Here is a 26,779-nt window from a genome sequence, read left to right on the forward strand (position 1 = left end):
AAGTCAAATCATCTCCTTGTTCCAACTAAGCTTTTTGAGCATTTTTTAGGCGTTAAAGGAAGCCCATAAGAGACAGGATGTCATTGGTTGACTGGCAGCCAGAATACACTTTTGTCCTTCTGCAATGACTAAAGAACTAGGCAAGTAACTGTAGCCCTACCTAGTAGATGACATCTGGGTCACATACAACTCTAAAGCCATAATGTAATTTTTTTATTATTCATTTATCCCCAGCCTCTTGAACAGTGCTTTTTAGTATAGTTTATATCTTATTAAGTATCTTTCTATTTATACCTTAACCACTTTAGTTCTAGCTCTACTTGCCTATTCAAAAGCCCCCTCAATGGTCTCCTTGCATCCAATCTCTCCTCTCTCCAATGTATTCTCCACATAGCCACTAAATTGATATTCCTAAATTACAAATATGAACATGTCACTACTGAGCTCAAAAAGTTTCAGCAGCTCCCTACTGCCTGTACTTCTGTTTGGTATTTATAGTCTACATTCCCAATCCCAGGTGTCTACTACCCACTTCCCATCCACCTCAATCCTCTCTTCACAATGTTACAGTCCATATCTGCCCACCCCTTCAACTGTGTCCTTTGAAATTTCTGATTCAAAATTAACAAACTTCCTTGCATTTTAAACCTCTTCCTTCTCTTGCTACTTAAATCTTCTGGCACTCACTAAAACCATGTTCCCTTAGACATATCCCACAAGCCTTTCCAGTACTAGCTGTACTTGCTTTCATACCCATCTCTAGCCTCCTACCATGTCCCTACCCCCACTTCATTGGTCCCAATGGATGTAGTTAAAATAGTCTTCCAGATTCTTTCTCTACTATTACAGTGACTGACTGGCTCAAGAATATTTTTTAAAAGTTGTCCTTTATGGGAATCCACTGTTGGTGGAGCTGTGAAAAGATCCAACCATTCTGGAAAGCAATTTGGAACTATGCCCAAAGGGCTATAGAACTGTGCATACCCTTTGATGCAGCAATACCCCTGCTAGGTTTATATCCAAAAGATACCCCCCAAAAGAGAAAAAGACCTATTTGTACAAAAATGTTTATAGCAACTCTTTTTGTGGTGGCTAAGAATTGGAAATCAAAGGAATACCTATCAATTGGGGAATGGCTAAACACGCTGTGATATATGATGGTGATGGAATATTATTGTGCTATAAGAAATGACAAGCAGGATGATTTCAGAAAGGCCTGTAACTGGTGTATAGTGAAGTGAGAAGAACCAAGAGAACATTGTGTACAGAGCCAGCAATACAATTTAATGAAGAATTGTGAATGACTTAACTATTCTCAACGATACAATGATCCAAGACAATCCCAAAGCACTGTTGATGAAACATACTATCCACCTCCAAAGAAAGAAGTGATATTGATGGAACACAGACGGAACCATGCTATTTTTCACTTTCTTTTCTTTTTCTTTTATTCAAGTTTTCTTGTACAAAATGACTAATATGGTAAAGTTTTACATAATTACACGTGTATAATCCATATCTGATGGCTCACCACCTCACAGAGGGAAGGAGAGATAAAAATTGGGATTCAAACCTATAAATAAAAATGTTTATTATTTTTTTTAAAGTGGTCCTTTAAAAATCAAGTCATACTCTCCAGAGAGTTAGACTAGGCACAAAAGACGAGGAACTCTGTATCAAGAGAGAATTAACTGTGGCCATTGGGAGCTTCGCTAGAGAGAGGAACAGGTCCAGGGAGCCCAGCTGAGTGACCAATCCAACAGCATGAACTGGAAAAGGACAATGGTGCAGTCCTGCAGGGCCAGAGATCTTCATCACCTTGAACAAATGTGCTTCTTATGGGCATACCTCACCATTCATGGGTCCTATCCATGAGTCCATTCTTCCAAGGGTGTCTCAGGCTAATGAGGAAAATGTCTTGTAGCTACTGCCCTTACTATGCCATCCCAATAAATGCCTTTGCTTGAAGCTAGTTATGTCCTCTGGCTGCCCATTAACATCTACAGCTACACTGAGCTTATGGAAGCTTCCAGTTAGCACTCACAATTTCCTCTAGGTGCCCCATTCTGTAAGAGGAGCCTCTTCAACAAGGAATCCACTCCTGACCAACCTAATATTCTGAATCCAAAGACTCCTAGGGAACAGAAGATACCTATCGGAGACTGTTATAGCCAGCCTGAGTTAACTACAAGCTTAGGACATAGTCAAAAGCTAAATGTTACAAGTCCAAGCCTTAGGGACAGAAAAACACAGTTTCCTAAATTCATTACTCAGACTAAATTTGTTATTTCTGAGTTTCCTAGTAAAATGTAACTCTTTGAGGACTGGAGTTTATTGATCTCTGGTCACCTATTTAAGCAAAATAGTATGGTAAAGACCTTAGAAAGTCTTTTAAATTCAGTCACTCAATCTCAAAATTAGAAAGGACCTCAGAAACCACAAGATAATTGCTGAACCTTTGAGGAACACTGTCAACTGTCCATCTTTATAAATCATATTATGTGAAATATTTAAAGTGATCATAGCTCTCTGAAGATAAATGATTCCCTATAACTTGAGTGGCACTAGATTTATTCTGAAATTATTTGCAAATGGGAACAGGAAGAAGTTTCTGAATATTCTCTTCTCAGTGAACAAAAGTAAGTAACATATTTCCTACGTGTTTTTACCTTGATATAAAAGTTATTTCCTATGTGCAGAAATAATTTGTATTAGTAAATCTTTACACAAAAATGAAATTTTATCCTAAATCAGCCCTCAAAAAATGGGACTAATATTCAGTTCCACTTAATATTCTACTTAGGGACAGCAAAAGGGATTAATTCTTTTGTTCCAGATAAAATAGCTCCAATCCTGGCCTATGGAAACTTTAAGTCCTATCTCCTGAAAGCATTTCTGCAAAATAATAACAACACCTAACACACACCAACACTTCCTTGTTTGCTTGCAAAGAACCAGAAATAATAACCATGATATTTCCCCAAAATTAAAACTGAGCGTTTTATTTACCTTTGTAGAAAAGTGTACTTCCCTTCGGTAATAACTGTGCTCTTGGAAAGCTCTATTATACAAACTAAATCTTGGGTTTAATTAATTTATACTAAAATTCCAAAGGCTCTTTTTTCATTTTTATTAAGAACTGGTCATCAGTTCATAATGACTAATACTATAGTTTTAAAATATCTCTGTTCCCCAGTATCTCATGAAATTAGTAATCCATAAAAATATACAAATACTATACATGTTTCAATTTAAAGGGGCCATTTATTCTTTTTATAAATCAAACAATTCTTTTGCAATGCAAATAATCAAACCACAATGCAAGAGGCCTAAACCTTTTTGCAGAATACTTGAAATCATTGCCAAGTGGTGTAAGAAAGCTAAGTTTAATTTGTGCATACTAGACTGATAAAATTAAATTTAAAACTTAAAAAGGTTGAACTTTCACAACATATCTTTAACTGTTACTAAATAGTTTCATTAAAGGTTATGGGGTACGATGATAAAATAATAGTATCCCTATATCTTGAGGTACCAATCCCCATTTTCTATACATCTTCATAAGGAACCATTCATCATACTTTAAAAAATATATATATATGTATATATGTATATAAACTTCTTTCCTTCTACTCTTAAAACTAAGCCATGATAGTTTTATTAAGTTTTCCAATAAATTTGTAGCTTTTAATAAATAAGTGGTCTATTCAAATTATATTTAGAATGGTAACACCAATCCTTAGAAATCAATAAAACTAGGAAACAAAATTGACTGATATTCTTCATAAGCCATATGTTTTCTTTTAAGTGAATTTTGGAGCATTATGATTTCACAAAAATGTGAAGTTTGTTATGCAATCTAAACTCTTCATGCTCAAGTGTAAGCCAACTTTCCTCTTTCCTTGATAGCTTGTTAAAGTATGCTATTTTTCTTACTGTAGTATGCGGGGGGGGGGGGGGGGGGTGGGAGGGAAGTGTCTGGTAACTAAAAAATCCCAATAGTTGGGTTAATTTGCATAGGTTTATTAAAATAACAAAAGAAACTATCTGTCCAACATTATTAATAACTCATATATCCCCTCCTTTTCCTTGCAAAGGGTCTCTAAATAGCTGGGATTATATGCTATCAAAATTGTTTTCCATACTTTAGTATGAAAAACTTGAGAAATATTCTGACCAGTACTTTACACTAACATTGTCCATGAGATGTGCATAAACAAGCTAAATTACCAAACCATCATATAACTTAAAACAACTAACCCAGGACAAGGAAACAAAATACAGACTTAATAATTCAAGTTTAAAGGAAATATATGGATAATCAATGGGGCAACTAAATGGCTCAGTAAATAGAGCACTGGACCTGGAAAAACCTAAGTTCAAATTCAGCCTCAGACCTACTAGCTGCGACCCTGGGAAAGTCACTTGACCTCTGTTTGGCTTAATTCACTGGAAAAGGAAATGACAAACTGCTCGAGTATCTTTGCAAAGATAACCCCATGGACAGAATTGGCATGCTATGGTCCACAGGATCATGAAGAGCCACACATGACTGAACAACTGAACAACACCACATAGTCTATTTCATGTACATTATAGAGATTGTTTTGGGGTAGCTTCTAGTATAACTAAGAGATCTGTTCTCAAGCCTATATGATACTGTAAAGGAAATCATGATAAATAAATCAAGAGATGTATGACCATATACTATATGTAAAATTAACACGTGTACAATAAGAGTAATGGGAGAGGGGAAGCTAGGTGGCACAGTGGATAGAGCACCGGCCCTGGATTCAGGAGTACCTGAGTTCAAATCCGACCTCAGACACTTGACACTTACTAGCTGTGTGACCCTGAGCAAGTCACTTAATCCCAATTGCCTCACTAAAAAAAAAAAAAAAAAAAAAAAAAAAAAAAAAAAAAAAGAGTAAAGGGAGATATTTAGTTGTGCTGGGGATGGATCCAAGTCTATAACCTTCCTCAGAATAGTTAAGAAATTTGAGTTCAAGTAGCTGCAGAAAAACTGAAGGACGTAAAGCAGTGGGTTGATAGAGAAAGGTAGTAATCCTATTTTGAGACCACAGAGAAATTATGGACCAATTTAGTACCAAAAAATGCTCGGCCTATGGAAAACTTCTAACCAGCAAACATATTCTCTGAATAATTCTCTCTAATTATCCCTAAATAATGTTCTCGGTATATTAAAGTACCGCAGAACCTCCAAGTTCAGAATGACCTCAGGAGTTATGCCATCCTGTATCAGAACAAGAAACTCCATTACATCAGACATGGCAAGGACTCAGTCAGACCCATAAATCAAAGTTAAGCTCACTGATCTATACCCTTCTCCAAAACTGCAGTACCTCTCTGATTCTTCACAATCTCTCAAAAGTTGATAAGAATTGCAGAGCAATCCCATATACCAGTTCTTTCACCATCCTAGGATGTATTTCACATAGGTCAGATGAATTTATTAAAGTGGTCTCCATTTTCTTATCACATGTATGAATTCCCTATTAGCTATTTTTGTTCATCCTTTTTGAATTCCATTCTATATATACACACACACACACATATGTATGTATGTATATATACACATATATAGTATATATATATAAATTGCATTTATTATCAAAAGTGTAATTTAACTTAAAGAATTAGTATATCTTAAAACAATGAAAATAAAGTTGATTTTCACCTGATTTGTCATCTGAATGAAGATCTTATAACTAAGATCTATCTTAGCGAAGTCCTAGCTCTACCATTTACTAGTGACCTTGAGAAAGTCATTTAATATATTAACTATCAGAATACTAATATTTGCATTACCCACCTCAAAGGATTGTTGTAAGGACCAAAATTAATCCCCTCAAATAATTGGAGGGGTGTTCAGTGATCACCAATATAACAAAATGAAATTAACATCACAATTAATTTATAAATTAAGCATTATACCAATCAAACTACCACAGAAATGCTTTATAGAGCTAAACAAAATAATGAAATTCATTTGGGGAAAATATTAAATTATAAAAGTTTTCAAAAACAAAAATTATGAATAAAGGTATGAATAAAGAGAAAATAGCATGTCTAGAACTAAAACTATATTATAAAATAGTAACAATCAAAGCTATTTGATACCATTAAAAGAGAGAAGTATATCAATAGAACAGACTAGACAAGGAAAACTCATAAATAACTTAATTCAATAACTCCATACTGGTTCAGTAAACCACAAACATAAATTACCTAGAAAAGTACTCCTTATTTGACAAGAATTTTTGGGAAAACTAGAAAACAATCCAGCAGATATTAGATTTACAACATCATCTTATATCATTTTCTACAATAAAGTAAAAATAGATATGTGATCTGAATATTAAAAATAAAACTAAAAAAAAATAGAAGAGAATCAGATCAGGTACTTTTCACAGGTGTGGTGGGGATGGGGGCTATGGGGATGGGGATTGTGAATTCTTAGCCAAGCAAGAGATGGGGATAATTGTAAATGGCAAAAGATGTTACTTTGATAACATGAAATTTAAAAGATTTTACAAGAACAAAATTAATGCAACTGGGACAAGAAAGAAGAGATCAACTGGGAAATCTTATAATAAATATCTTGGAAAGGATCTAATATTGAAGACATATAGACACTAACAGAAATATATAACACCACAAGCTATTCATTAATAAGTGGCCAAAGAAAAGGAACAATTCTCAAAAGAATTGCAAACTATTAACAATCATAAAAAAGAATGCTCCAAATTACCAATAATAAAAATGGAAAAATGCAAAATAAAATAAATTAAAAACTAAAGTTTCATCTAACATCCTGAAGATTAACTCTAAAAGCAGACTACTCATCACTTTCACACGTAAACCAAATTATAGAAATTTAAAAGGAAAAAAGGAACAGAACTCTGCAACAATATGACATTGTTTCTGCCATTTTACCTTCTACTAATTCCTTTTTTCCTTTGTGTTAAGTTTACAGTTTTCTTTTGCATTCATCATGTTTTGTTCCCAGTTTTAAATTATGCTCATGACATACAGAAAATTACTATCTAAATAAGTCACATATTACAAAGGCAGTGGAGAAAGAAGGCCCTCTATACATTGATGATGGGATATTTTTATCATTTAAAAAGATATAGGTCCTTTTTCTACTTTTTTCCCATGAATACCCAATTTAAATTTATCACATATTTTCACTTTTCCTTAATGAGAACTCCTCTTGAAATTTATTTCTAGCTGTCTCTGTGAGGTTGTCATTTTTTTTTCTCTTACTCTTTCTTCTTATACTTTTTTCACTTCTCTAGTAAATAAAATCTCATGTCTTAATATTATCTCAATCTCACCTCCTCTTCAGCTTCAATTTCAATTCAATCCTATCTACTGTGGTTTCCCTCTTGAATTCTCTGGGCTTTCCTGCTTTCCCCAGAAACAAAGCATTACTTGGCTAAGTATCCAGTCAGTATGATTTCATTAAGAAGCTAAAAGTTCTTGAGTTTATTCCCCTCCCACCACTACAAGGTTAAATACCTAAACAAATAGAACAGATGACTAACCATAAAGCTCCCTGGCTGTCTAATGAAAAGAGAACCGACAGTCTATCTCTTACAGTTGAAATCCCATCGGGCCTTGCTCATGTGGTGTACAGCTGCAGGTCATTGGCAGCACACTTAATTGTAGTAGAGCATTCTCTCAGATTCTAAGCCATCCTTTTGAATCTGAGGTTCTCCCATGAGCTTTACAATTTTCTTTTTATTTTAACTCTACTTCTTTAGCCATATGTGTTAGTCAAACAATTTTACTCATGTATGTAAAATCTACTTAATCAAAAACTTTCAAAAGTCAATACAAGAGGCAATAATGCCACCTGAGCCAAAGTACATCCATAGCATTATTCCAAAAAGCTTAAAGCATTTACTTCAGAGGATGATACTCTTTATTGTTCCAAAATATGAGATTTTGACATTTGCTTTTCCCCTTCCTACTTTGCCCAGTCTCTCTCATGTGCTTTGAAAGTTATTTTGCATTATTCAGCCAAAACTAATTTTTTTGTATGTTAAATTAAATTTCAAGAATTTCTTGTTCAAGGAAGTATTCCCTGTTAAACTCATGCACTGGGTTATAGTGGGCCAGGGCTAGACAGAAGAGACCAGGGCTGGGAATCCAACTAGGTAGGATTATGATCTGACAATTTCTTTAGGTCTACACAGACAAGGGGTCAATTAGCAAAGGGAAAGTTGAGTGGGCAGGAATTATAGTGTCTAGGCAACCTAGAAGTAGGTGAACTAAGACACATGGAAGCAAGTGTGGAAATTTATTTTGATTTGGGGACCCTACCTTTAGGCTGAGATTAGAAAGCCTTAGGCCCTCAGGGTCTCTCCCCCTCCTCCTCAGCTTCAGCTGAACGAAAAAGCCCCGTGGGCTATATAAGACGCCAGATCAGACAGCTGGGGGAAAAAAAAGCCCCCAGCTCCCTCCGACCTGAGCGGAGCTATCTGAAGGATCCCGGATGGCCTGTGCTGAGGCATGAGGCTCGAGAGCACCCCACCACCACCACCACCAGCTGCAGCTCTGGCTGGTGAATTAGCTTGGTCTGTGGGGGCGAAGGAAGCCCCGAGATTTGAGTGGAAAGAAGAAAAGGTATATATAGACCTGGGAGTGAGGCGGGAGGGGGAGAGAGACGAAAAAAAAAAGGAGTGAAACGGACTAGATAGAGAGACAAGATTAAGGAGAGGGGGTGACTAGAAGAGGACAGACTAGAGGAGACTCGAGGACAGACTAGGAGAGAGGCTGACTAGAGGGAAGCCCAGACAAGGACGGAGGAGAGTTAGGTTCGGAAAAAGGAGAGACCGGGCTGACAAGGTTACAGGCCTTAATACAAACCAGGGAAAGTGTAACGTGCCCTGAGGCCGGAGGCGGCTAAGGCCTTTATTGTATTCAAGAAGTTCGAGGCGCAGCAGGTGCAGAAAGAGACCCGCAGGAAAGCAGTCAGGTTGTACACTTTATTTGCCTGTATTCCTACTTTTAAATAGTATCTCATAAATAAACTCTGCTTTGATTATTTGGTTAAGAGGCTTCTTAATCTTTAGTCTATCAGTTTGGGAGCAGTGTGGTGGAACTTTACAAACGGCCCATATTAAATTAAACGCAATCAGATAACCAGTCAAAAGTCCCCAGATTAGTCCTCCAGTCAGATTAGCCCCCCAAATTAGGCTAGGCAATTTAAAAATATTTCAACACAAGTAAATACCATAGTTAGGCAAATTCAGAATCCTAAGGGTTGGATAGCACAAGAAATGCAATTCATCAAGCAGAATCTAATTCTCTTGCTCTCTGTCCTCCTTTATACTTCTTCCTGCATGGGGATGACTATGATAATCACAGATTCTGAGTTTTTGATTGGAGCAAAAGTGTCATTTGGTTGGTTCTCCGTGCCTGAATTAACCCCAGCCTATCCGTCCCAATATATGGGGGTAGTTAATGATCTTCCTGAGGGTTTCACAGAAGTCTTGCTCCTGCATCTTCTTATGATAAGGAGGTGATACTGGTTTCTCAAAGATCATAATCCCCCAAAATGGTAAATTCTACTGTACTGGAAAGGTAATGTGCTGGAAACCTATCGATATCTGCCATCCAAGAAGCAGCCAAGCTAAGCCTGAAGAGGGCATTTAATTCATCACCTACCATAGGCTGATGAATTTTTCGGTGTGGAAACAAAGGAAAATACAATATGGCCCTCGGTCCTGGTTTGACTCTGCAATGACCTGGTGTTAGAATAAAGGCCAGATGTCTTTTTTAAAAAAGAATCCTATTAATTTTAAACCATCTGCAAGTATTCATTTACTTCATTACTCTCTGATATCTCATTTGAATGACCCTTAGAAAAACAGAAGCTCCTGAAAGCCAAATGTCGATTTATTTTAGCCTAGTGTCATCAATGTATAGCCCAGTAAAAACCTGAGTATTTCCATCACTTCCCAGATCAGACTTCCAAGGCAGAGCCCCTCTTTGAGGTTGGAGTCAACTACGCTGATCTTCAGTCAATCACACTTCAAAAGAACAAGTTTTGAAATATTGTACAATATCAAATTATAAAGACCTCATTTCATAGCTTAGCAGGAACAGGGAATAAGTAGCTTCATTTGCATCAGATTGTACCTCAGGAATAGGAACTCTCTTAGAACTACAAACATAGATCGATAGAACGGCAAATTTGTTTATTCAAAAATCTCATGATTTCCTTTGATTTAGAATTTTATTTTCCCAAATGACATGTAAAAACAAATTTTAACATCAATTTTTAAAACTTTGTGTTCCAGGGGCAGCTAGGTGGTGCAGTGGATAGAGCACTGGCCCTGGAGTCGGGAGGACCTGAGTTCAAATCCGGCCTCAGACACTTAACACTTACTAGCTGCGTGACCCTGGGCAAATCACTTAACCCCAATTGTCTCACCAAAAAACAAAACAAAACAAAACAACTTTGTGTTCCAGATTCTCTTCCTTCCTCCTTCCCCCCCCCAAGAACTCAGGCAATTCAACATAAGTTATACATATGCAGTCATGCAAAACATTTCCACATTAGGTTGTGAAAGAAAACAGGCAAAAAAAAAAAAAACTTTAGAAAAAGGCACTAACAAAAAAAAAAAATTGTGCTTCAATCTGTATTCAGATACCATCAGTTCTTTCTCTGTAGACGGATTGCATTTTTCATAAGTCCTTCAGCATTGCCTTGGATCACTGTATTACTAAAAATAACTAAGTCATTCACAGCCGATCATCTTGCAATATTGCTGTTATTCTGTATACAGTACATTTTACTTTGCATCATGATTTCGTTTGGCATTACCAAAAAAAAACAAAAACAATGATTTCATTTGACATAAACAAACATGTATATTCACCTTAACATAAAAAAAACACCTCATGACTCCCAGGTTCTTAAAATCGCATTTCACAAAAGTTTTACTCATCCATCTATTATTGAAAGCCAGCTCTGAAAAGGGAACCTGTTTAATGTGCTAAGGTTAATCCATCACAAATCTAAAAACAATCATTGCAAAAGATAGGAATGTCTATTGCAGCCCTGTCCACAATTTCTTTCCATTCTTATTCTGCAAAATCTCCAAGCCATTCCTATATTCCCCATTAATCTATTCATATCCATACTGAAGCAGTATCATTGAGTGGTAATCATATCTGTACCTCACTCCATCTGCTTTACATGAAGCTTCTTGCTTTTGATATACTAGTTGAGACATTATTTCTACAGGCATAGAAGTAACTTCATTACTAGTTCTTTAAATGTTATATAATTAATCCTTGTTCACTATATTTTTCTCCTGAATCTTTGTTTCTTTCCCTCTTCCTATTAATATACCAAAATCTCTACTTTTCTCAAAAGAATCTTCCTTTTTTATGTAGGAGATAAGCACTTATACTTCCTCAACTTATCATACTCTATCCTGCCATCCCTTCAATACCAAAGTATTTGAGAGTCTCCATGGCATCCTTCAAGTCTCAACTAGTCTTTTGTTCTGCAAAAAGCCTTTCTCAATCCCTCTTAATGCTAGTACCTAGAAAGTGGCTGGGGGGTGGGGGGGGGGAGCAGTAGACAAAGCACAAGACTTAGACTCAGGAAAACTTGAAAAAGAAATACAAATATGGGGTTAAAAAAACAATGACAAAATAACAACAGGGGGACCATTAAGACAATTTATAAAAGGGGGGCCATTAAGAGATTTCTTTCCACTTTTTAAAAATTCTCTGAAACTTTTAAAAATTCTTTTTGTCTCCCTTTCTCTCAGTATCTCTGTCTGTCTCCCTTTCAATATCTCTGTGCCTGTCTGTGTGTATATATATGTGTGTATATATATATATATATATATATATATACACATACATATATATGTATGTGTGTGTATATATGTATACAGAGACATATATATATACAGAGACAGACAGACAGATATATAGAGACAGAGAACAAGCAAGAGATTTGTCTGTGTCCCTCACAATTTGATTATATTAAAAGAACAGGGAGAGGGGCAGCTAGGTGGTGCAGTGGATAAAGCACCGGTCCTGGATTCAGAAGGACCAGAGTTCAAATCCAGCCTCAGACACTTAAGACTTACTAACTGTGTGACCCTGGGCAAGTCACTTAACCCCAATTGCCTCACTAAAAATAAATAAATAAATGAATGAATGAATGAATAAATAAATAAGTAAATAAATAGATAGAACAGGGAGAAGGTCTCCAGTGTAGTGGTTATTTTCACTTAGGAGATATGTAGAAAGAAATGGACAAAAAGCACATGAAGAGGGAAATTTGGGGAATCTTTACTGATGGAGGGCAGGAAGGCATGCTTACACCTAGCCAAAATCCATTGGAACCTATGCAAAGATCCAGGTAAAGTAGATTCATCTGAAGGCTACGGTTTTGAGAGTTTTGAAAACTTAGTGAAAACAAGCCATCTGAAGTATGAAAGTCCAAGGATCCTGCAGTCCACCAGGTCTGGACTACTCTCCATCCTAACTTGTGTCTCTTAGAATTCCTGGCTTTCCTACAAGGCCCATGTACTGCAGTTCCCCATCTGCTAGTCCCTTCCCTGTCACAGTCACCTTCCATCTGCTCTGCAGTATCTTTTATGTACTATTTATAGGTATGTTGACTACCCCCATTAGAACAGAAGCTCTGAGTACAAGGACTGTTTTTACTTAATGTGCTTAGTCCGGCCTGGCACAAAATAAATGCTTAAAAAATTCTTGTTGACCTTTTTTTTTGGACAAACTGCTATCTGGTCATAGCTACCTATTTTGTAATTATGGAATTAATTCTTTTTATCCCAAGTATAGGACATCACACTTACATCTAATTTCACATTATATTTTGTCCAATGTTGTAGCTTGTCAAAAGCTTTTTGGATCCTGCTTTAACCATCCAATATGTTAGCTTTCCCTCCTAACTTTGTGTCATGTCCATATCTGATAAGAATGTCACCTACGTCTTCATTCAAGTCATTGATAAAATGTTACCAAGAGACCAAAAACAGTTCCCTGAGGCATTCTACCAGAGATTTTCTTCCAAACTAACATCAGATTATTAATGACTATTCTTTGGAGTACATCCCTCAATGAGTTCCAAACCTAATTAGTCATAACAATGTCTAGTCAGCATCTCTTTGTCTTGCATTGAGGGAAAGTATGAGATCCTTTTGTAAATATTTTGCTAAATTATAGGTTTAAAATATCTGTAGCATTCTGTGATCAACTTGTACTTCCACAGTAGTTATCCCTATACTTTTCAAACATTTTAACAGTGACTCAACACTCAAATCCACCAGTTCATTCAGCATGCTAGGATCTAGTTCAAGACCTGGAGAGTTACACTTATCAAAGAATGTTCCAGATGCTCTTTTATTATCCCCTTAGTTACCTTTATTTTCAACTCATCCAGAAAAGGATGAGCCAGGAATAAGAGATATTTGTCAGGTCGTTATGATCCCTGACACTAGATACTTGCTATGACATTTGCCAGATATAAAATACCATTGACGTATATACACCCACCATTACACAGACTGCAACCCATCCTGCCTGCCCATCCTGAGCAGCTCTAGTCCATGACCTCTTGCTATGTCTTTTAAAGTTCCTAAAACACTTTGCATATAGTAACCATTTAACAAATATTTGTTGAATTCATCTTATTCACCATGTACAACATTTGGTCAGATAATCAACAAATATTTATTGAGTATCTGCTATGGGCAAGGCACTGTGCTAAACTCTGGGGATACAAAAAACGGCAAAGGAAAATCCTTGCCCTCAAGGAGCTCACAATCTAATGGAAGAGACAACAAAAAATGTTTTCAGACAAGCTATTTGTAGCAAAAATAGGAAGTAATTTGGGAGCAGCTAGGTGGCTCAGTGGATAAAGCACCGGCCCTGAATTCAGGAGGACCCGAATTCAAATGCGGCCTCAGACACTTGACACTTACTAGCTGTGTGACCCTGGGCAAGTCAGTTAACCCTCATTGCCCTGGGGGGAAAAAAGGAAATAATTTTAAAAGAGAAAAAAACTAGAATTAAAAGGGATTGGGAAAAGCTTCCGGTAGAAGATGGAATTTAGTTGGGATTTAAAGAAAGCCAGGGAAGCCAGTAGGTGGACATGAGGAGAAAGAGGATTCCAAACATGGGGAAATACTAGAGCTGAGAAAATACCCATAGGTGAAAGATAGAGTGTTTTATTCATGGAAAAACAAAGAGGCGAGTGTTAAAGGAGAAAATTACAGTTCTATGGAAGTAACCCTCATAATGTGTTTAAAACACAGAAGTTTTTGTTACTGTTGTTGTTTTTGTATCCCCAACAATAATAACGATACTATAGAGACTGAAAGATCTTTCAGAAAATGACACATGACTCATCATTGACCAGCAGAGATGAGATGACAGCAGTGGAAACTCAATGTTAACGCAAAAAAAGATATTGATATAAGAGAGGATTTAATGAATAAATTTTTTCCAGTTATTTATTTCAACTTTCCAGGTGCTTTCAGGAAGGAGACATAGAATAAAAATAGTAGGTACTTTAAAATTAGTAAACAAAGAAAAATAACTCATTTTTCTCAAAAGCATATGCAAACCCAGCTGTCCCCAATTGAGTAACAACTGGCAATTTTATAGCTAAATTCTTCTGTCAGTGAGATTCATGATCATATAACTCTGAATTCACATGCAAGGAGGACTATGAAAGTTAGGATGATGCCTAATCAAGATATAGTGCTAGAAATAAATTGATGGGATTCCATATCAACCTTCCTCAAACTTATATCAATATTGACCACAGTTAGCTGGAAACAGAGAAAATTCCAGGCACCTTAGTCATTTTCTACCATATTATGTATAATACCTATGGACAACATTTATCTGGAGAACACAGTGTGTTTATTTAGGGAACCAGGTCATGCCAAGTAATTCAAGGAATTTTGCTACTATGAAAAATCTTGATAAAATTTTCCCACACTATAACATCACACCCACCAAAGGATTAAAATTATGTAACATTTCTCACTGCCAATGACTTTTTTGGTTAAAAAAGAAAAGGGTTTTAGGTATTTTGAAATACTTGATTAAAGGTTTTATATCATTATATGATAATTGTGACTCTTCTATAGTTTACATTCAACATGTTGGTGAACTGAAAATAATATTTCAGTCTATTACCATATCCACATTTGCAATTCAGATGGTGGTTCAGGCTATACTAATATAATATAGATATAACATGATATCCTTATAACAAGCCTGTTGGTTAGGTAGACAGATGTTCATATTAAATTTTACATAGGAAGAAACCAAGATTCAAAAATGTTAAGGGATAGCCAAGATGGCAGGGACAGTAATGAAACTGCAATGAGATCCCAGATCGTTTTGTTACTAGTTCGATGCTCTTTCCAGTTCACTAGAACTTCCTAACAACAAAAATTTAAAGGTTATTCAAGAACACAAGGGACTTTATTATGTGATGATTCCCTTAAAAGTATTCCACAACACCAATAAATAAAGAGTTGAGGATATTGACTCTAAGTACTACCATTAATTGTTGTTACTTTTTCATTTTCTTCTCTTGGGCAGTTAGAAGTACAAGTGGCTTATAACTCTTCTATCTGGATCTTATGAACACAAATAGACACAAAAGAATAGAGAATGAATGCATCTACTGCTGACCTTGTGACTCAGGCATCACTGATAATCCTTTCTGGAGTCTGTGTGTCCAAGACACTGGGCAGCTTATAACATGGGCTGACATATAAGGTCTACTTAGGGACATATGTGCAACACGGGAAACACACAGAGAAAGCCATCCATAAACAAGAAATCACAAAGCTGTAACATTTAGTTAAACAGAAGTCTCATTTGATTCTCTCTCTCAACCTCCTTCAAGGATAATTAGCTCACAACTGTACTAGACTAAGCCAGTCTAGAAGCCAAGCCCTTCTGCCTGCTTTTATCTACTGGTTGCAAGCAGATCTAAAACAATACCCATATTAAAGGTATTAGTAGTGGATGCTGTTTTCCTACCTCTACAACTAGTTCACTTGTCCTGTCTCCTTTCTTTGATATAGTTTATCTTAATTTCTCCAAAAATGTTTATAGGCTACATCAGGAAAGTCATATATACACCAAATTAGCACTCATTTTCATGATATAACTACATTATATTTACATATATACACATGCATATGTGTATATATGTATACTCTGTAGATAATATATAGAGATACATGTATCTTTGAAGGAATACAAAATACTATTACAATATACATATATATATGCATGCAAAATAAAAGCATACTACTAAAAAGTACCTATAACATCACACCTCAAATTCAGGTTCAGCTCATTTATCCCACTTCCTGTATATATCATTGGTTTTCCCCTAATCTTCCTATTTCCTATAGTCAAATCTTATACACCAACTAAACTATGTGTACCTAAGAAAGGTGTGACCATTTTTCAACCCAGATAATTTTACTAGTTCTTTATGTAGCTGTCTGAGATGAACAAATTAAAGACAGTCTTCAAAGGTTTGGTTTATATTTGATCAAAATTTTAAAATATTTTAATCAATTGCAGCTCACTAGTGAATAAACTAATGAATTTAGTGATACACTTTTGTTACTGTATTTTTCTTTTTATTATTCAGTACCTAAAAACAGCAATGTCAATATCCACATCTGGATGGTCTGTTTCAAATTTTCATAGATTATAAACTATAAACAATATCCCTTAATACTTCATCAAACTAAAAGAAAAGAAGATAGCAATGAAAATTTTTGTATGGATATAAACACAAAGACACAAACTTTTAATTAGTCTCCTCATTTTGTTTCATCTCAGTTCTTTTTCTCATGAGGGAACATATGGAGCTTTTAATCTCTGTGATTTATACTACAGCAAATGCTGCAACTAAAGATTGCATAAACATCACTGAAGTAAACAGATAGATACATTTTTATCAGTATTTTCTTTTCTTGCAAAGTAAACCCTCCTTTACATCTTAATTAGAAATACAAACATAAGGTACCTAAAAGTATTAATCTGCTTCAAAAAAAGATTTTATTTTAGGCAATGATCAGTAAGAACATTTATGAAATGTCCTATGCATTTACTCTTGGGCTAAATGCCATAAAAATTAAAGTGGTCACTGCCAAGCCCATCCTTATGTCAATTTAACTAAATTTCAAATAGTATTAAATGCTGGAAAATTACCCAGAAATGGGCTAGATACTCAGAATGAATCAGAATGACTAGAAAACACAGCCCTATCTTGATGTTTTGTCTTTCTCTTTTCCACTTTGCCAAGAGTGAGAATAGAAGCAGATGCCAATAAACAAGAAACTGAGAAGGGAAAGTTTGGCCTTGCCTCTGTCAAGAGACAATTAAAGATAGATACTGCTGGATGGAATTGAAATCAACCCAATTCAGTAAGAATTTCTTAATTACTTCCTAGTTGCCAGGAACTGTGGGCATATATAAAAGCAAAAATCAAAATCCTTACCCTCAAGGAACTTTTATTCTATAATTAAAGAAAAAAATCACTGATAAATTCAAAATAGGACATTAAAGCATCTAGAAAAGCCAATCAGTACTTTAATGTAATGTAATGTAAAAAAGTTTTTGCACAAACAAAACCAATGCAACCAAGATTAGAAGGAAAGCAGAAAACTGGAAAACAATTTTCTACAATCATTATTTCTGATAAAGGTCTCATTTCTCAACTATATAGAGAACTGAATCAAATTTATAAGAATATGTCATTCTCCAATTGATAAATGGGCAATATATGAACAACATATTCAACAATATGTGAACAGGCAAGTTTTCATATGAAGAAATTAAAGCTCTCTGTAGTAATATAAAAAAATGTTCTAAATCACTATTGATTAGAGAAATGCAAATTAAAACAACTCTGAGGTACCACCGCATACCTATCAGATTGGCTAATGTGACAAAAAAGAAAATGATAAATATTGGAGAAAATGTGGGGAAATTAGAACATTAATGCATTGTTGGTGGAGTTGTTAACTGATCCAACCATTCTGGAGAGCAATTTGGAACTATACCTAAAGGGCTATAAAACCGTGCATGCCCTGTGACCCAGAAATATCACTACTAGGTCTGTATCCCAAAGAAATGATTAAAAAGGGGGGAAAAGCCACATATAAAAAAATAGTAGCTCTTCTTGTGGTAGCAATGAATTGAAAATTGAGTGGATGCCTATCAATTGGGGAATGGCTGAACAACTTGTCATATAGGAATGTAATGAAATACTGTTGTGCTATAAGAAATGATGAGCAGGCAGATTTAAGAAAAACCTGGAAAGACTTACATGAAATGATTCTGAGTGACATGAGCAGAACCAGGACAACTTTATACATAGTAACAGCAACACTGTGCAATTATCAACTATATTAGACAGCTCTTCTCAGCAACACAATGATTCAAGACAACTCTAAAAGATTCGTGGTAGAAAATGCTATCCACATCCAGAAAAAGAACTATGGAGTCTGAATGCAGATTGAGGTATTCTATTTTCACTTTTTTGTTTTCTCATTCTCTTCCCTTTTGTTCTGATTTTTCTTTCACAACATGACTAATGTGGAAGTATGATTAACATGATTGTAAAGACATCCCAAAAAAAGAGAAAAAGAACTATTTGTACAAAAATATTTATAGCAGCTCTTTTGTGGTGACAAAGAATTGAAAATCAAAGGAATGCCCATCATTTGAGAAATGGCTAAACAAGCTGTGGTATATGATGGTAATGGAATATTATGCTATAAGAAATGACAAGCAGGGTGATTTCAGAAAGGCTTGGAAAGACTCATATGAACTGATGTATAGTGAAGTGAGCAGAACTAAGAGAACATTGTGCACAGAGACAGCAATACTGTTCGATGAAGAACTGTGAATGACAACTATTCTCAGCAATACAATGATCCAAGACAATCCCTAAGGACTAATGATGAATACTTTCCACCTCCAAAGAAACTGATATTGACTGAACACAGACTGAAGCATGTTATTTTTCACTTTCATTTTTTCTTTTATTCAAGTTCTTATACAAAAAGACTAATATGATGATGTTTTACATAATTGCACATGCATAACCCATGTTTGATTGTTTGCCACCTCAGAGACCGGGAGAGGGAGGGAAGGAGGAAAAGAATTTGGAACTCAAAACTTTAAATAAAAACATTATTTTTTAAAAAACACAATTGTACCTGTATAACCTGATTGCTTTCTGTTTGGGGGAGGGGGAGGGAAGGGAGAGAGGGAAAAAATTTAGAACTCAAAATCTTATAAAAATGAATGTTGAAAACTATCTTTACACATAATTGGAGGGAAAATAAAATACTATTCAGTGGGAAAAAAATGAATTAAAGTGATATAAAAACAAAAGGTCTCATTAAATTAAAAAAAATAAAATGAAGGGAAGAAAAGGGAAATCAGGATTATGAAGAGTCTTGAGTGCATATCATAAGAAGAGTGGTTTAGAAAATTAAGAATGATTACTCTAAAGAACAGAAAATTGTGGACATGATAGTAGTGTTCAAGTATATGATGGGTCCTTGTGTAAAAGAGAGATTGTATTTATTATATTTGGCCCAAGAGGGCAGAACTTGGAGCAACATAGCTAAGAATAGCTAAGAGAATACTGTAAGCTTGATGTCATGAAATTCCTCCTGACAGAGCTGTCCAAAATGGAAAGGGGTATCTCAAGGGGTGGTGAGTTCCTCCTCCTTACAGAAAAGGCTGGGTGACCACTTGTTGGGTACGTGATTAGAGGGATTCCTTTTGGGTATAAAGTGAACCAGATGGTTAATGAGATCCCTAACAACTCTAAAATACTGTCACACTATTATTCTGAGTATGTATTTTATCCAAGAAGTAATAATAGAGAGCCACAGGGAATTTTTGAGCAAAGAAATGACAAGTTCAGAGCTGTGTTTTAGAAACATGAATTTTGTAATTAAAGAGGAGTCCAGGCTTGTGAACCTAAATAACTAGAAAGTAAAGTGTAAAGGAGGGGTAAGTTGACAGTAAGAGGCAGGGAGGAAAAGAATGTATTCTGATTTGGACATACAGAGTTTGAGATGTCACTGGTCCTTTTTAGTAGTGATTTCCAATAGGCAGGTCAAGACAAAGACTGGAGACGGTACTGTAGAAGGAGAAGCTATCTGCATGGAGATGAAAACCAAATCTATAGACTCAAATCCTACTTCTGATGCTTACTAAATGTATCATCTTGGGTAACCTTCCTGGGCCTCAATTTCCTCTTTTACAAAATGAGAGGATTCAGTTATATGGACTCTAAGGTCCCTTCTAGATCTAATATTCTATGATACTACATAGTTATATTTTTATGGATATTGCTCATTCTTATAATATTTTTATTTTAAATGAGAAGGAATTCAATTTTTCCTCCCATATCAAAGGAAGTCATATTTATGAGTATTGTTACTATGTTTCTATTTTAAAATTAGCATGTAAAATAAAATAAAACTCAAATATAAATATTTGTGAACATATAATATGAAATATTATCACTTTGTGGAAGAAAAAAATCATAAGCATCAACTGGGGAGTGGCTAAAGAAAATACAACATTACCATAGGCATGTACCATTACCATAGTATCACAATGGATAGAATGTTGTGGGGTTTAGAGTCAGGAAGACCTGAGTTCAAATCCTGCCTCAGCAGGTCAAAACAATTCTGGGGTACTATTTCATACCTATTGGATTAGATGACAGGACAGCAGAGGAAAATGGCAAATGTTTTAAGGAATATGGGGAAAATGAGACATTAAAGCACTCTTGGTGAAGTTGTACATTGATTCAAACATTCTATAGAACAATTTAGAACTATGGCCAAAGGGCTATAAAACCATGTATACTCTTTGACCTAGTAATACTACTAGTAGGTCAGTATCCAAAAAGAGATAAAAGACAAAAAGGTAAATTCGAAATTGAAGAGATGGCCATCAATTGGGGAGTGGCTGAACAAATTGTGCAATGAAATTATGATGGAATATTATTATGCTATAAGAAATAATGAGCAGGATACCATCAGAAAAACCTGGAAAGACTTATATGACCTGATGCAAAGTCAAATGCCCTGTATACAAAGTAATAGCAACATTGTAAGATGATCAGATGGAAATGACTTAGCTATTTTCAGCAATACAATGATCCAAGACAACTTTGAAGGACTTATGACAAATGCAGTCCATCTCCAGAGAAAGAACTGATGGTATCTGAATACAGACTGAAGCATAATTTTTTTAGTTCCTTTTTCTTAAGTTATTTTTTCTGTTTTCTTTCACAACCTGACTAATATAGAAATGTTTTGCATGACTACACGTATATAACTTATATTGAATTCCTTTCATTCTTAAAAGGGATGGGGAGGGAGGGAGGAAGAGAATTTGGAACAAAAGTTTTAAAAATTGATGTTTAAAAATTCTTAATTCTAAAATTTTTTTTTCAAAAATCATGCCTCAGACACTTACTAGTGGTGTTGCCCTGGACAAGTTTCTTAGGCTTTCTTTGCCTCAGTTTACTCATCTGTAAAATGAGCTGGAGAAGGAAATGGCAAAACACTCCAGTATCTTTGCCAAGAAAACTCCAAGAGGTCACAAAGAGTTGGATATGATTAAACAACTACTACATGACAACTACTATAATTACTAATATTATGAACACTGCAACTAGTAGTAGTAGTAGTTACAGTATTCATAGTAGTAGTAGTAGTAGTAGCAGTAGTAGTAGTAGTAGTACTAGTAGATGAACAGTTCAGAGAAATTTGGCAAGACTTAATATGAACTGTTACAGAACAAAGAAAGCTGAACCAGGAAAACAATATATACAATTACTACGATAATGTAAATTAAAATCGTACAAAAATAGAGCCAGTCTCAGATTCATTATAATGACTTATTTTGTTCCCAGATAAAATATGGTAAAAGTCACTTTTATTTGCTTGTGAAAAAAGGTGGAGATTAGGCATGTGGAAAGTTACATATTATGTCAGATACAATCATTTTGTCTGTTGGGTTTGCATAACTGTTTTTGTTACTAGGGAAGATTGTGTATGAGTGAGGAATTAATAATCATAAATGATCACTATTTATAAAGGTATCAATAAAACATTAAACTTATTTATATATAATATGAGTTACATATAACATAAATATATTTATTGTTTTATACATGTAATTATTTTTTATTTTGAAAATTATGCAAGTATACACTCTGTTACCTGGGGTCTTGATGGGTTAAAAGCCACATTGATCACTGTTTCTGCATGTCCTGCCAATCTGTGAGAAAAGGTACTTGAGCCCATCTCATATATATAAGCCTGAAAGATAAAATGAAAATTTCACAGAAAAATCAACATAATTTCACTCAACACAATTTTTACTTATATGAAATTAGTTTCCTAGAATGCTATTAAAATCTCAGCCCCAGTGCTTAACACAATGCCTGCCAAATAGTAAGTGCTTAATAAATAAGTATTTCTTGATTGACTGACTGCTAAAGCCTCTCTCTAGTGTTTTTAATAGTTTGTTGGTACTGGTAAACATATTGGCTGGCCATCTATTAAATCTTGTTCTCATCCCATGACTTACCTACCTCCTTCCTAATTTCTTCACTTTGGGTAGACCATCAATAGAGGACATTGAAAGAAGATGGACAAGAATTACATGATAAAAAAAATTATGAATAGGTACAATTAAAAGAATAATCCACACTGGCAAGATTGTGGCTCCTTTGAAGTATTATAATAGGCTGCCAGTTTTATACTCATCAAGAATCCTATTAATATTGTCATATCATAATTAGTATAGTATTCACAAGGTTGTTGAAGTCTTAAAATAGATCACATAAACCAATTTTTCTTATTCAATTCAATACATATTAAGCATCTTTTATAACCTAGCACTTGTTCTTGATTCATTCATTAATGGACATAGATTACATTTTCTATTTCCCCTTTAACTCTCCACTAAAACCAGTATTCATTAATTGTTTTTTTATTTTTCTGATATGCTAATTTTGCAAAACAAGACTAGCTTTCTAATAACGGCTGACATTTATTTGGGGCTTTATACAAACGGTTTACATATATTATCTCTAATCTAGCCTGCCCCTGAAAACAAACAGTAAATAAATCTCAAAACTACCAAAAGAACTAGTTATTTTAGCATTCCCATTAATGATAAGAATTTTATATTCATATGAAAGATATGTTTGAAGTCTTTTAGATTTAATTACATGCATATGATTTTTCCTCTATGAAGGATCAAACTACTCACAGTAGCACAGCCCTCCACTGATCCCTAATCTTCCCTTTCCAATGTAGCCTTTGGAATACACATTGAATGGCCTTCTCAACTGAAAACTGGCTTTCCCCCAAGGACTCTATAGCACTACCAACAATCTCCAATGATGACTACTACTTTCTCAAATCTTCCCAGCCCTCATCCAACCAACTCGGGCTCACAAGTCCTCAGGTAACACTGTCACATATCTTTTTCTTCTTACTCCCCATTGCAAAAGTATTTGCAATTACTTTTAAATTCATGCCAGCTAACGATACCACATTCTCTCTATCATCACTTGGTGGTATTGTTGTTCAGCCATTCACTCTTGGTGACCTACCAGGCCCTTCTATCTTCCACTATCTCCCAAAGTCTGTCTAAGCTCATGTTCGTTGCTTCCATGATACTCTCCATCTCATCCTCTACCATCCCCTTTTCTTTTTGTCTTCAATCTTTCCCAACATGAAGATCTTTTCCAATGAGTCCCATCTTCTCAATATGTGGCCAAGGTATTTAAGTTTCAGCCTCAGTATTTGACCTTCTAATCAATCATCTGAATTAATTTTTAAATACTGACTAATTTGATCTCTGTATTGTCCAAGGGACTCTCAGTCTTCTCCAGCAACACATTTTTAAAGTGTCAATTCTGTGGCACTCAGCTTTACTTATAATCCAATACATTGCTACTGGAAAAACCATAGCTTTGACTATAAAGGCCTTTGTCAACAAGGTGATGTCTCTGCTTTTTAGTATGATATCCAAGGGGGCAACTAGGTGGGTTAGTGGATAAAGCACTGGCCCTGAATTCAGGAGAACCAGAGTTCAAATCTAGCCTCAGACACTTGATACTTACTAGCTGTGTGACCCTAGGCAAGTCACTTAACCCCTGCTGCCCTGCAAAAAAAATTTTTTTAAGTATGATATCCAGGTTTTTTACAGTTTTTCTTCCAAGCAACTTTTAATCATTGCCATACCAAATCCCTGATTGCTTTCCCACTTTACTCCATTACTTCAGTACCTAGCTTATAGTATTCCTTCCCTACCAACAAACTAAAGTTTGAGTATCTATACTGATGTCTCCTATAACAGCATTTCATAACAGTTTCTTGAATTCATCAACTTTTTTAACACTCTTAAGTTACCTCAGACAAATATCAGAGTGGTCACATCCAAATCTAACCAAACTGCTCTACTCCAAAATTCTGATGCCTGAAATTTTATCTCCTTTATGTCTACCTCTTCCAATATCTTGCATCCTCCTGTACTCATGCTTTGTAATCATTGTGAGCCATCTCTTACTTACTACTCTACCAATCTATCAACCTAGTTTTGGCCTCACTTTTCTCTCTACTCAGTTTTAACCCTGTGGCTAGCTACTTCAATAAAGTCGTCTACTCTAGCATAGTATAAAGTATTTCAATCTAGAGGAGAGATCAAGGTCCTGCATTATCAAGGATGAGTAGGATCACAGGACAGCTTCTAATGACCCCAACAAGAGCCTATTGGCAGGAGGAGAGATATGGTAGGATATGGAACATAGCCTTGTGGAAAGGACAGAATTTCAAGGAGGAGATTTTTAAGATGTGGAACAGATTTAATTGCAAGACAGATGGGAACAAAGGACTGCTACTGACCAGCAGGCCTGTCATGTAGGTAGCTAAAACACAAAGGTTTCTGTGTTTCAAGAATAATGGAAGCCTTTGAAACAATGAGAGTGCCACAGGGAGATTTAAAGACATCTAGTTTGGGGATGATCACAGCTTCCTCAGAACTGACAAATACTCTGCTCTGTGTAGGCTGTACTTTCCAGGGCTAGAACATAATCTCCATGGAAAGGAAGAAGGATGGAAGATATAGGTGCTCATCAGAATCAGGTTCAGATCTAAAACTATCAGGATATAGCTTTGCCCTGCATTTGACAACTTTGTCTTTAAAAGATAAGTAGGGGCAGCTAGGTGACGCAGTGGATAGAGCACCAGCCCTGGAGTCAGGAGGACCTGAGTTCAAATCCAGTCTCAGACACTTAACACTTACTAGCTGTGTGGCCCTGGGCAAGTCACTTAACCCCAATTGCCTCACCTAAAAAAAAAAGATAAGTAAACATTTTAGACTTCTTGCTTATGTAAAGTTAGTCATTTATGGTATTCTAATATCTGGGTTTAACAGCTCTCCTAACATTCCAAATATTCCATTACAACATGATATATGACATCACAGATGACAAAAGCTGAAAATAGAAAATGGTAGGCAAGCTGTTGGAAGACAGATAAGTTAAAGCACTGTTCGTGGAGTTAGGAATTGATCTAAATCCTCTGGAAAATGAGAAATTATACTAGAAAAGGCACTAAGTCATGCATACCTTTTGATATTACAACTCAGCCTATATTCCAATAAGGTCAAAGCCAGGAGAAGGAACAACACATAGAAAAACATTTATAACCCACTTTTTGTGACAGCAAATAAATGAAAAACAAAGTAGTTGCCCAGAAATTACAGAATGGTAGAGTAAATTGGGGTACATGAATGTAATAGAATATTATTGTGTCAGAATAAATGACAACTTTGAAGCATTCAGGGAAACCTGGGAAGACTTGTATAAATAAATGTAGACTGAAGTAAGTGGAATCCAGAGATTGATCTATGACTATAATAAAGGAAAAACACTGAAAGATGACAAAAATCTGATCAATGAATTCATTAATTATGACTTCAGGGGCAGCTAGGTGGTGCAGTGGATAGAGCAACAGCCTTGGAGTCAGGAGTACCTGAGTTCAAATCTGACCTCAGACACTTGACACTTACTAGCTGTGTGACCCTGGGCAAGTCACTTAACCCCAGCTGCCTCACCAAAGAGCAAAAACAAAACAAAAAAAAATATGGCTTCATAGAATTGATGTTAAAGCATAAGTCCCCTCCTCTCAGCAGAGAGGTAGATCACTCTAGGTGTGGAATGAGGTTTCTGTGGTTGTTGTTCACCTTTTGTTCTTGAGGAGAATCAATAACATCATGAGCATTGATGTCTTGACTTGCATGAGTGAGATTTGAGTGAGGCAGAGCTGCACAAAGTCATCAGTCTCTCTCTAGAGTCATCAGAGTCCAACAAGAAGACAATGGTCAAAACAACTGGTGATGGCCCAGGATTCAGTGGGTGATGTTAGCCTTTTTAAATTAAGATCTTTCCCAGGTCTCAGTTTGTCTTAAGCTATGCACATTCAATGACTAGGGGCTAGGTAAGAATTGAGACAAAAGGGGGCAGATAGGTGGAGCAGCAGATAAAGCATTGGCCCTGGATTCATGAGGACCTGAGTTGAAATCCGGCCTCAGACACTTGACACTCACTAAGTGTGTGACCCTGGGCAAGTCATTTAACCCCCATTGT

General features: G+C 35.6%; 1 protein-coding gene across 1 annotated transcript in view; it reads right to left on the minus strand.

The window, feature by feature from the left end:
• Window positions 1-324: 324 nt before the first annotated feature.
• The window catches only part of WDR27 (WD repeat domain 27), a 164,267-nt gene continuing 137,812 nt past the window's right edge, over window positions 325-26,779 (minus strand). The window contains exons 25-26 of the mRNA XM_044003517.1: window positions 22,338-22,436; window positions 325-411 (exon numbers count right to left, since the gene is read on the minus strand). Coding sequence (XP_043859452.1) covers window positions 325-411; window positions 22,338-22,436 — 186 coding nt within the window. The remainder of the gene's footprint in view (window positions 412-22,337; window positions 22,437-26,779) is intronic.

The sequence above is a fragment of the Dromiciops gliroides genome, chromosome 4 (assembly GCF_019393635.1).
Source record: "Dromiciops gliroides isolate mDroGli1 chromosome 4, mDroGli1.pri, whole genome shotgun sequence".
NCBI lineage: Eukaryota > Metazoa > Chordata > Mammalia > Microbiotheria > Microbiotheriidae > Dromiciops > Dromiciops gliroides.